This window comes from Hipposideros armiger, unplaced genomic scaffold (genome assembly GCF_001890085.2).
Source record: "Hipposideros armiger isolate ML-2016 unplaced genomic scaffold, ASM189008v1 scaffold_456, whole genome shotgun sequence".
NCBI classification, from domain to species: domain Eukaryota; kingdom Metazoa; phylum Chordata; class Mammalia; order Chiroptera; family Hipposideridae; genus Hipposideros; species Hipposideros armiger.
Genome location: NW_017731806.1, coordinates 635,076 through 648,268, shown reverse-complemented (window position 1 = coordinate 648,268; position 13,193 = coordinate 635,076). Strand labels below are relative to the sequence as shown.

The 13,193-nt window shown below is 39.3% G+C and overlaps 1 protein-coding gene across 1 annotated transcript in view; it reads left to right on the top strand.

Annotated features, from left to right (window-relative positions):
- Positions 1-13,193, top strand: part of CRYBG1 (crystallin beta-gamma domain containing 1) — a 191,552-nt gene that overhangs the window by 60,243 nt on the left and 118,116 nt on the right. Inside the window, exon 2 of the mRNA XM_019665872.1 lies at positions 11,239-11,371. Coding sequence (XP_019521417.1) covers positions 11,239-11,371 — 133 coding nt within the window. The remainder of the gene's footprint in view (positions 1-11,238; positions 11,372-13,193) is intronic.

Below are 13,193 nucleotides of genomic sequence, written 5' to 3'. Positions count from 1 at the left end.
GCTGCCTTAGAGGATTTCAGCTTGTAAGAGCTGAGGTGATAAATATCAGCCTGTTCTCAGATTCAGCTTCATAACCTTTTCATTGTCTACAGTCAGTAAATCTGTATTCTTGATGTGTCCGTAATATGTTTTGCATTATTACTTCTTGTTAGAAATGATTTTTAATTAGAGTTTTCTTTCGTAACACTAGCACCAGTTAAAGACACTAATTGAACTCATTCATTAAGTAAATGATGATAATTCTAGTCACTATAAAAGAATGTATCTAGAAGGCCCTTAAGCAACCCTGGTCCCTTGTGGAGTTTCCCATCTCATGCAGGTGGATGGGGGAAGCCAAAGATGTGATTCAGGCAATTATGTACTAATTACTGAGCATTTTACATTAATCATTGAACGACTGCCAGGTATTTGGAAATTGAGCAGTCAAACATGATGAAATTGACAGTTATGAAAATTACCGTAAAACTAACCTCCATAAGAATTATCTCAAAAAAGTGAAAAAAAAAGAGAAAGCGACTCACTGTGCTATTTGTAAATAATTTCTTTAGGTTCACATTATCATCAAAGGACATTTACTATAAGGACCCTATTATATGTGGGAATGTTTTAGATGCCTTACAAGTAACGTACAAAGACTCAATTCTCACTTCTAGGTTTGTAAGATTTATATACCACCACATGGTAAGAATGTATTGAGTAGAGCATTTACATCTCTGAATGATAGCTGTGAGAAATTTGAGAATATATGATTTGTAAGAAAAAGTAGGTATTTGTGAGTTTAGCAAATATGGTAAATGATAAAAATTTTTGATAGAAGGAACAATCACAAAATGTCATTTGAAGCTTTATTGCGTCCAGAAATGCTATGAAGTAATACTATTTGCAGCAATGCAAGTATTATCAAAGCTCAGGAATGATGAAGACTATTCTTTGAGTGCCTGGAAAGACTCACTAAGGCAGACAAGTCTGATAGCAGGTTCTCTAGGGACCCCAGAGGCTCACACACTTTTTCTAATTGTTGTTGGCACCATAGTCGTTTTGGACCAGTGAGCTAAGGTGGGGCAGAGGTAAACAAGGGAAGCAGATGATGCATATTAAAGCTGCTATAAAGTCAGCTTCAAAGTGTGTGACATCACCGAAGACTTCTGCAAAATAACAACAGACCAGCCTAGCATGCCACTGTTGTGATTAGGAAGGGGTGCTTTGAATCAAAGCTTTATATTATTTGAAACAGTCATAAACAGCAACAGGTCTGCAAGCAGCTGCTGTAGTCATGAGTCAGGCCATCTTTGCAGAAAGAGCTTTGTATTGTCACCCAGTAAACCCCTTCTGAACACCTGTGATGTGACAGATGTGGTTATATGTTGTTATTGAAATGGAGGGTATCATACACATGAGTCCCTTGGGGAACTTATTCTCTGAGATAACAGAAAGACACCAAGGACTATAATGAAGCTAAAATATAGCAAAATCCCCTGTAAGACAGGGCGCATAAGGAAGCTATGTTTGAAAAGTTAGACTGCAGTAGAAGGGCTTCAGTACTAGACTATGAAAGTAGGACTTTGTTCTGTAGACAGTGCTGAACCATCCGATGGCTTTCCAAACCAGAGAAAATAAAGAAGATCAATCTATTTGTAACATTAGAATGGGTAGAGGATGCATGAGAGACTGGATATCAGGGAATAGTTGGAAAGCACTAAACTGAAGAAATAATTAAGTTTGGAACTAGGATAGCAGTAGTTGGAATGGACAAGTATAACCCGGATGTGATACTGATGAGGTGGAAGCAACAGGTTTCATGTATTTATAACCGATACCTCCATTCCTTCTTCCTCCAAATGATTTAGTCGTTTGCATCCAGTGAATGGTGCAAATAGGTAAAGATCAGAAAGCCAAAGGAATAATGATGTGATAAGGCCAGAGTAGACAATACTTTACAGAAACACACATTCATATAGTTCTATATAACCACTAAAATTGATTCACAATCAGGCACACAGTCTACGTTGTATAAAGACAACAGGTAATGAAAAGAAAAGCTTTTATAGCACTTGAGAATGAGAGAAATTTCTCCTTTTAGTCCTGATAGAATACAGATGCTCACTTGACTTACGATGGTGTTACATCCACATAAACTCATCGTAAGTTGAAAATACTGTACGTCGAAAATGCATTTAATACACCTAACCTACCAAACATCATAGCTTAGCCTAGCCTACCTTCAATGTGCTCAGAACACTTATGTTAACCTTCATTTGCGCAAAATCATCTAAAACAACGAAAACACTGTAGAGTACTATTTGTTTACCTTCGTGATCTCGGGGCTGACTGGGAGGTGCCGTTTGTACCTCCTATCGCTAGCCCAGAAAAAGAACAAAACTCAAAATTCGAAGTATGGTTTCTAGTGAACGCATAGTGGTTTCACACCTTCATAAAGTAAAAAAATCATAAATTGAACCATCATAAGTCAGGGACCTTCTGTATTAAGTAAGATGTGACCAACACTCTTCTTGGCTTCCCTGCAATATATCCAACAAAGAGTTCTTATGCAAAGCACCTCAGGTCTGATGACAAGGGCCCCTTAACCAGTGATCAGCAGCGGAGTGATGGGAGCAGGAGGGCTCAGGGAGGACCCCCTGGAGCTGCCGTTGGTGATTGGGCAGTGGTTTTCTACCCTTGTACCTATAACTGTCTGCTTGGCTTCCTGCTCCTTGCCTGCTCCGTGGTAATATAATCACCACTAGCTTTATTTTATGGTGCAAAGGATAGCAATTTAAAATACTCTCTTGCGTTATTAATGTGTTATTTAGGAGCTTAGTAAAGTTGGTCCGTCTTTCTTAGTCTTTCTTTGGGGATTATATATGCCACCAAAAGAAAAGTTGCATTCTCTCTTCTCTGCTGTTAAATGATAGGAATTTGGGTAGCCTTAAAAGCAAAATACCAGCAATCAAGAAAACTTCTTTTATATTTGGACAACTGAGAACTAAACTTGTCCAACTTGAATGTTATAAAAAGACGCTGGAAAAAAAAAAAAGGCCATGATCTTCAGCTCTTCTAAGGGAGAGAGAGCATGTGCAATCATGCATGAAACATGAGACTCCCAATAAACCTGGGCCCTTCCTTGAGACACAGAGCTCACTTCCCCAATTCTCCTGGGGTTTTGGACAAGGAGTCCCCAGGTTGTTTTGTTCCCCAGTCCTCTGCTTTTGTTCAGAATGAATTCTTCCTTTCTCTGCTACCAGTGCGCTAATAAAGCCAAACCTATTAAACCCAGCCTGGTTTTTGGGTAAGCTTCATGTTTGGTTAGTCATGTGGAGTGACTGCTGATGGAAATTTACACATTATGAGTCCTGAGATAGCTTGGTTAAATTTCACAGACTCTGTAGCACTCAAAGCCCAGTTTCACAAAATGGAATTATTATAGCAAAGATCCCCAGCCTTGTTGGAAAGAGGATGATCTGCATTCCACTGGTCAGAAGTGAGGGGAATTTGGACACTTCTGCCGCACACAGCACAGTGGGAGAGGAGATGGCTCCCAGCCTCCCAGCCACCATTTAAAGCACCCAGGTTAGAGATGCACACTGCACTGGGGTTTGATGGCAACTGTATTGTTTTGCCATTTATAGTTGGGTTTATACTCTATTTCAGAAATGATATCTGAAAAACAGTTTGTTTTTTATGGAAATAATGATCCACAGAAGATTTTTTTTTCTTTCTTTTATTTTTTTTTACTATTTGTTAGTGGCATCTGCCAATATGTTTGGCAGTGCATGGCAATAAATATCTTTCTTGCTTTAAAAAAAAAAAAAGAAATCAAGGAGCCCAGGAAGATGGAGGCAATCTGGAGGAGTAGAGAAAGGCCTGCCGCACCAGTCTGTGTGTTTTTATTAAAAAGGATCGTTGCTCCTGTGCAACCACTAGATGGCAGAGTTTCTGCATTAAAAACTGACTGCCATTTGTTGACAGTAAGCACTTGTATTGATGATGTATTATTCCATATATAGCCGAAACCATGAGGATGTTTTGGATTTTTAAGACTTGAATGAGCATAGAGAATTTTATTCATTTCTCCACCCAACTGGGGATTTTGTGATCATGAAACTCATCTTCAGAGAATTTGAAGTTAGTCTCTGAACTGGGAAATCAGGTGGGTTGTCTACCCGCAGCTCTCCCATTAATTAGCCCTGTGACTTTGAACAGTGAATGTCCTGGGCCTCAATGAGCTCATCCACAAAATGAGATGGCTGGGTCTCTAGATTATCTCTAAGGTATCTTCCAACTCAGACATTCTTATTTCGATATCATTTCATAGTTGAACCCAATGAACTTGCTTTTCAAAATATCATCCACGTGATACCTAGTAAGTTATTATCCAGAAAATGTCAGCTGACATCCATATATATTATTTAAGATAGCTGATACTTACTGAGCACTTACTATGTGCCAGTACCAGACTAAGCATTTTATGAATAGTACCTGATTTAATTCCCATGACAATTTAATTATAATCCCCATTTTGCAGATAAGGAAACTGAGGCTTAGGGAAGTTAAGTAACTAGCCCAAGATCACATAGCTAATGGCAAGGCTGGTATAACTCTGAAATCTCTATGTATACCATTGCTATATTCCGTCTCTTAATCAGCTGAGAAAAATAGAAATTTGAATACAACATTGCTTCTAAAAGAAAAACTTATTCTATAAACTGGAAACCCTTGATTTTCCAAGAAATAGATATATGATTTTTTTTTTCCTGGAAACAGGACAGATTTACATGGCTCTATTGTCACACTGTCATTCAATGCTTCTTTGTGAGCCTGGGCATAAGAGCCTGGCTTCCGGTTCCATGCTCATGGGTAATGAGCAGGCTCACAGGTCTGTCAGTCTCATGGTTTCTCAGAGCCAATGTCTCTTCAAATCTGCATTGAGGGGACTGTTCCTAGGTAATCACCAGGGGTCTTTCCAGGTCTAGAATGATCTGATGGTGTGTGTCTGTAATTTGATATAAGGTCTAATGTTAGCAGGATAGAAATTGCTCAGTAAATGGTAGCTCTCTATCTTTTAGCAGTTGCAACAAAGAAATACTACAGGTACTATTAGTACTGTTTGTGAGTGAATTAAAAGTTTTCTCCCTTTCTTAGTGGTCAGGAAACTTCTGTAGCCTTACTTACAACCACTGCCTTAATTTAGAAGAGTGGTTCTAATATCTGGTGTTTTAAATGCTCTTGAGGAAATAATTCAGTGAAGATGAAGGCATCTTTTGGTAACTTTCAAATCACAACTCCAAATCCAATGACTAGAACACACTAATAATTCTCTGAGTAAACAATAGATGGCAGTACAACCTCAAATTATACCCTACAGTAACCCGAACCTTTACTTTAGTGTCCTATTTTATTATTTTACATGTTCATTATCTCTGAAGCAAGAATGATTAGATTTAAAAAACACTCCTCTAACTTGCTTACTATTGGGCTACACATATTAAAATGCTAGAGAAACAATTTGATGGAGTCAACCAAAATAGGAGAACCTGAGGTGGATTTATCAGAAGCAAACGAAGCTTAAGCTTCATGGGCCACTCCTACGGCCTTAGGAGAGGTCCTAGGATTAGAGATTTTGAAAAAGCAAGATATTTTGTTTTCTTTTTCTTAGAGAGGGCCACCCAAATTATGTAAGCTTCAAGCCTCACAAAGCTTGGATTTGTCTGGAAATAGCCATGTGGCTCTTATAATTTAGGAAAGCGTAAATAATCTTGCCATTATTAATTTTCCAGCAACTTAATCTCCAGGGAGAAGGGCAGTCTGGTTTTTAAAAGCAAGTCAAATAAAAAGGAAACAGAGAGAATAGCTGAATGAGCTGGCAGGTATTCCAATTATTTATGAGTCTGAGTAAAATAAAGTACTTACTTGTAACACTGGAAGTCTTTCTCTTCTGGCAGCTTAGTATCTGTGATAAAAATTAAAAAAAAAGAAAGAAAAGTCCAGATTATAATTAGCAAATTAATAAATGATCCTCTGCTAAAACACCACACCAGTATGTAGCATTTGGGGAATTTTGTTTTATTTTGTCTTATTTTTTAACCCAAGAGATGTTGTCTTCAATAAGAACCAGTAGTGACTATTCACAGAGGAAACAATATGTCCATTTACAAATCTTAAATTTCTCACCAGGGAGCCAAGCTCAGCCTTTCTTATGACTATCTATAGCTTGCTCATCAGGAGTTAAACAAAAATATACTCTTTGGAAAAGAAAAATTAACAAAATTTCCAATTGGCCTTTCCTGTTGCAAATACTTATTAAGGTTGGCTTTTAGGTTAGGGAGACTTATCTATGTCGAACTCCACAGGTAACTATGATTCAGAATTAAGATACCACTGCCCACCCAATGAGTCATGTCTTACAAGACCTTATTATCCTTGAGGTCAGGGAGTGGGTTTGCTCACCTTTGTGTACGTTGATACACAAAGTAGGAGATCTAAAAATGCTTTCTGAAAGAATGAATGCTAGATATTGTTTAAAAAGTTAACTTAGGGCCTAGGTACCGTACCCTCCAGCATGATTCCAGGCCTATTATTTCTGCGTAATATTTTGTGAAGCTTGTGTTCCAGGAGACAAACTTGTGCAGTTCATTTGCTCTGAGAAGATCTGTGTCTGACACTAAGGGAACTGGAAAATGCCCCTGGGATGGCCTGGGCATCTGAGGCTGGGGAGACTCTAACCCGAAGTCGAGCTCTGCTTGTGACGCCCTCTCAGCACACATCCTGTGGCCTTTCTTTACCTGCCTACCAAGTCCTGGAGCCAGCTTTGAAATAATGGCTCCTGTAACCAAGTACACAGCCACACTGCTTGGATCTGGGTCAGGAGGAAAGGGAAGTCAGCCAACACATCATCATCATCCTCCCCTTAAAGGAAGGTTATTGGTTGTACTATAACATCAGCATTTCCTGTTTCAGAATTATGGGTGAAGCAACGACCTTCCCCAGATTATCTGTAATAGTCCTCCCCTTTTTCTGGCTGTTGAGAAATGAAACCTACCTTTCATCTGGGCGATCATGACCCCAAGCACGTAGAATAAACCCTCGAATAGCATGCTAAGTCATATTAGTTTATCCTCAAATCAGGAGGGCAAGCAGGCTCCCTGGGTTCAACATGCTATGAGGTCAAAATCATGAAAGTTTCTCTTTTGATGACTCAAATCCAGTCATGACATGTATCAACTCTACCTCTACCAACAGTGTATGTACTAAGTGTGGAGGACATGTTTCAAGACAAAGTTAGGGAGGTGATGTGACATACACCGACATTCATTTTCATTCCCACCCCTGCTCATTTTTTCCTAATAGAACCCCAGCTTGCTCAGGTGCCCTCTCTGCACAGTGATGCCCCTCGGTCCCAGCTTCAAGGGGTAGGTCCAGCGATTGGTTTGGTATAGGATGAGACATGAAGAAAAGTCTGCTAGATGGCTTCTAGGGAGGCTTCCTCACTTCTAAAAGAGATACACAGAATGAGATAGTCTTTTTATCCTCTGAAATGACTATACCTGTATATGATGACCAGAACTGTAGCAGTCACTGAAAGCAGCAACTGATTAAACCAGCTTAATGCACCCCTCTTGTTTGATATGCGATAATAAATTTCATTTTTGATTAGGCTTCTGTGAGTTGGACTTCATGTTATTTGCAGGCAAAAGGATCTTATGCTATAGGCAGGGATTAGATTGCAAGCAAAATATATAGAAAGTGTACCCTTGCCAGCTTTTAATCACACAATGTGTAAGTATCTAGCAGGAAGAGCGAACTCTGTTTTGGGTGCCCTCCTCCAATAACAAAGACTTAGGAAGCAAGCATAGTTTGCATTTATCTCTGCACTCATATTTTTCTCCAGAAAGGGAGAACATTAAAAATGGCAAACTTCCTATACATTTCTGGTTTACTTTTACAATTTATAAGACCACAGTGGTTGCGATCAGTTTTCAAGTTCTAGTGGTCTTTTTCTCTTGCTTGCCATTCCTCTTGGCTTATTTGTGAGCAGGACAGGCGAGCACTGTGGTTTAGGGTCAGAGGAATAGTTACTGTGGTAAAAATAGGTCTTGATGCACATCCATGATAAGATTATAATACCTTCTCAACTTTAAGATACTTTTTAGTTGTTATCTAAATTCTCCTGAGCTACACTTGTTTCTCTCTCTCTTCATACATATGGACTCTAATTCCTGAGGAGAGGTTTGCCTCAGAGGCTATCTTCAGCACTATCTCTCAGAAGGTAGAAATGTATTTTTTTAAGTGCTTATATATGGCATAAAATGTTGCAGGAAGTAAACCGTTCCGAGTGGTTACTGATGCAGAATGAAATTATGATGGGGCTCAAGAAATTATTTTTTATTTCGGTTCCCTTTGATACTGCTTGGATTATCTTTACTGTGTACAAATAATACTTTTATGGTACAAAATTGAGGAAAGGCAAAAAGGAATTATTGCTGCTAATATATCTTCACATTTTCTATAATACAGAGAATGTTTTCTAGAACAAAGATGTATATAATAGAGTTCTCCAAATTATGCCCCTACATATCTCTCCAGCTGACATCACCACATTGATTTCTGTCTCCCTGTCCCTCTAAAGTATTAATGCTTCACCCTAGTTATCTTTTTATCTTTGGCACATTGTAGAAATTCCACAAAAGCTTCTGTATCTTCTATGAAGTATTAAAGGCCTGGATTTTTAGTTCTCTTTCCTCTCCATTCAAAGCCCTTCTCCTGGTCCAGTATCTTTATCCCCAGCCCTAATTATACATATAAGAAATACATCAAATCTTGTATCAGTTAGAATGCTCACTTGCTGATAACACCCAACTCAAAATGGCTTAAGAATAGGGTATTTGTTATGTAACATAACTAGAAGTTTAGAGCTAGGACAGGTCTCGGATTGGTTAATTCAGCTGCTCAGCAGTATGTTTGAAGACTCAAATTGCTGTCGTATTTCTGTCCTGTTTTCTCCTCCATCTATTCTCCTTAGGCTAATACCACCCATGGCCCCAAGATGGCTGTCACATTTATCACATGTAGGCATGACACTGGCCTGCCGGAAAGAAGAACTGGCAATGCACTATTTCTTTTTGTAAACCTTCTAAGACCTTTCACTGATTCCTTCAGCAGACTTACATGTCATTGGCAAAAATTTTACCAGATAAGTAGGGCAAAGTATAAACACTTTAGAGGGTCAGGGAGACCTAAATCAATGTGGTGACTTCAGCAAGAGAGATATGTGTGGGCATACATCTAAATCAATTGCCAGCGAGGGGAAGGGGACACCAGGATTAGCTCAATCACGATTGATTACCTCACCAAAGCAGCTTTTCTTTTATGTATGTATGAGGCACGTACATACATAAAACATATTTAGATAGCAGGGTTATTAGCAAAGAAAATGTAGGGGGTGGAGGTAAGGCTGGGGGTTTGGATAGAGGAAATGGGTTTTGGGTAAGCAACCACCAGTGTGCTAGAACTCTCTTTCTGCCTTCATTGGTTTCCATTCCTTGTAATCCTAATAAATATTGTAATCCTGGGAACAATTCCCTTTTCCTGGCATAGCCCAGATCCCTCCCTAACTGGGATTCAGTTTCCACTTCATTTCCAATGTTCAGGAAACTTACAAATTTTTTCTTAAGAGCAATGACAGAAGGGATTAGGAAGTACAAATTGGTAGTCACAAAAGAGTCATGCGGATGTGAAATACAGTATAGGAAATAGTCAATAATGTAAACACTATGTATGCTGTCAGATGACTATGAGACTTATCTGGGGGATCACTTCATAAGTTATATAAATGTCTAACCACTGCACTGTACAACTGAAACTAATATACTGAATATCACCTATAATTTAAAAAAATGTATGTATATATAATCACAGGATGTAAAGGACAGCATAGGGAATATAGTCAATGGTATTGTAATATCTATGTACGTTGTCAGATGGGTAGTAGACTTGTTGGGGTTATCACTTTGTGAAGGGTGTAAATACCTAATCATTGTTTTGTACACCTGAAACTGATAACAAAAAAAGAGGGCCGGCCGAGTGGCTCAATTGGTTAAGAATTGGCTTGGGAGTGCAAGCTCTGAGGAGCAGGGCCGCAGTTTCAGATCCCACATATAGGCCAGTGATGCTGCGCCCTCTACAGCTAAGATGGTGAACAACAGCTGGACCTGGAGCTGGACTGCTGTGAGTTGCCGGCGACGGTGTAGGCTGCAGTAGGGCTTCAGTGAGCTGCTGTGAGCTACCGTCAGTGGCTCGCAGCTGCGAGAGCTGCCATGAGCCGCCATGAGTGGCCGTCCAATGGCTGGCAAGTGACCGCCTCTCCTGGGAAGAGCACAATGATAATACCAACATGGACCAGTAAAGCGATGTCCTCCACAACTAGACTAAAGAACCAAAGGACAGCAACTTTTTTGTTTCTCCTCCCCGATTCCCCAACGCTGTTCCCCTCACCCAATTCTCCAATAAAATCTTAAAAAAAAAAACCAAAAAACAGAGCAATGACAGTAGAGCTACCAAGAAATCATCAAATTAAGTTGGATTGCTTTCCTGCCAAAATCTATTTACCTACCTATTCATCTCTAATTTTTTCTGCATAGGGTTTAAAAGAATTCTATTTAGCCACATGGTGAAGTCATCAAGATTTATTTATAAACGTGTTATGTTATGAGAGTTCCAAATTATCTACAATCCTGTGCAGGTTTTGAAGAATGATTCACTATTTTGGCTGATTGGAAATATAGTTGACTCTTGAACAATGCAGGGATTAGGGGCACTGACCCCCGTGTAGTCCAAAATCTGCTTATAAACTTTTAACTCCCCAAAAACCTAACTATAGTTGGCTTTCAGTATCTGCAGGGAATTGGTTCCTGGACCCCCTCTTGGATACCAAAATCTGGGGTGTTCAAGTCCTTTACATAAAATGACATAGAACAATGTATACAGTTGGCCCTCCATATCCATGCACTTCCAACTGCTGATCGACATTACTGTTTTTGATTCACGATGGGTTAAATTCACGGATGTGAAACCCACAGTTACAGAGGCCGACTGAGTTTATTGAAAAAAGTCTGCATATAATTCGACCTACACACTTCAAACCCGTGTTGTTTAAGGGTCAACTACACACATGGAGAAATGTGCCTTTGGGTTTCCAGTCTTCTTGATAGATTGTTGACATAACTGTGTTTCCACTATTTACAGAGCTTTGGATGTAGTGGATGAAGGACATGGAGAGTGCCAGGAATTCACACTGCACTGCGGGGACTCCCAGTTCTTTCATACCACCAATGAGGCGCCTGGTCCTTTACCTGCAGAGTCTGGAATGGTTAAAAAGGTAATGCTTCATTTCCAATATTTGGCTTTCCAAAATGTGCACTTACATGAATTGAAACACTGTAAAACAACCCCTGTCTGATTGAAAAACACATACTTAAAAAGAATGTAGATGGTAAAAAGGGCATTATATACCAAAGCACAATGATAATAAATAAGGAGTCTCAAGGGATGAGCTTGAATATTTGTTCATTGCTGCCTTCAGGTGTTCGTCCTCATTGTCATGGGTGCCTTCTAAATACTTTTGTTCCTTACACACAGTCTGTGCTTTAAATTACAGGGATACAAAGTAAGATGATATCAATAGTTTGAATTAGTGCTTCTTTCCCATGAAAAGCATTTTTACTACTTCCTACCGTATGGCATTTAGAGTTGTTATTATTATATTAGTAATTACTTTTTCATATCTAGATGTTTGTACAGAAAGTCCTGAATTGCTTACATTGCTTTAAAAGAAAGGTTTTCCTGAGGTGGGAGATAAAGACGTGTACACATGTTAAGTGCATGCATTCAATCATGAAAAGGTATTACTCTTGGGCTGTCTGCAGGTAGGAAAGTAGAATAACGTCTTTAGTCACAGTGTGAGAGCAGATTCAGCTACGAGGCCTTGAAGGTTGTACAATACATTTCTTGTTACCACTTATTATAAGACCCTGAGGGTTAGAAGTGAAAGATATTTGATCTTGAAAGAAATCCCACCCCTCATCCTCCACCCCCCTTCCCCCCGCCACACACACACTAAGAAATTTGCTTTAGAAATTTGCTACATTAAAAGTGAAAAGTGAAAAATTACTTAGTGCAAGATGAAAAGTTTTGGAGATTAGTTGCACAATAATATGAATGCACTTAACACTACTGAATTGCACACTTAAAATGGTTAATATGGCAAATTATATGTTATGTGTATTTTACTGCAATGAAACATAAAAATTAAAAAATTACTTGGTCATGGAAAGCAGTGAAGAAAAAAGGCCATGATGAGATTATTAGCTCATATTTTCTATTTTATTAGAACATAAAGGTAGGTCAACAGAGAATGCTTTCAAACTCAAAATAGCCTATCAATCAGAGTCCCAGAAATATACACTTAAATTTTATAAAATGCCAAACCAAAAGTTTCAAATTTAAATTCAAAAAAATTAAATAACCTGAGTTACTGTAATTTATATTGGGTTGTCGGAAAAGTCATGATGCATTTTTGCAACGAAAAACAGAAAAAATATGTCATGACTTTCCCAACAACTCAATACTTACTTTCAACTTGGTTTTGCATTTTTTTTCCTTCTTTATAAGAAATACAACCTGATAAATCTAGACCCTCGCCCTAGTTAGTTTTGAGCTCTTTCCCACGTTTGTCCTTTGATAACTCAAGGTAAAGATAATTCTGTAAGTACCATGCCATTAAATATCTCATAATGTTAACTGAAATCCCAGAAACAATTGGTGGCAGCATTCAGAGTTGGGGCAAAAATAAATTCCCTGAGCGGGACGACAATGAAGAATTGGTAGTGCCCACTCCCGTGGTTGGCATCCAACAATAATCGTGTCTTCTTCACCTGCTGATGTCCCATCTAGATCTCTCAACTCTGGCTCACTCTCCCAGGCTGCCGTCAAGGGGCCCTGGGCACTGGGCAGCCCACAGGAGAGGCCCCAAAGCGAAGCTAGAGGGTCAGTCCTGCGAGCACTGGCAGGGAGAGGGAGGCTAGTCGGTACCCCTGGGAAAGGCAGAGGCCTGGAGCCAGAAACAGATGTCCTGGGGACCCAATGTAGGATGGAGCCAGGGCAGATAGAAGGGCAGTAACTTGAAGAAGGGAGTAAGCGGA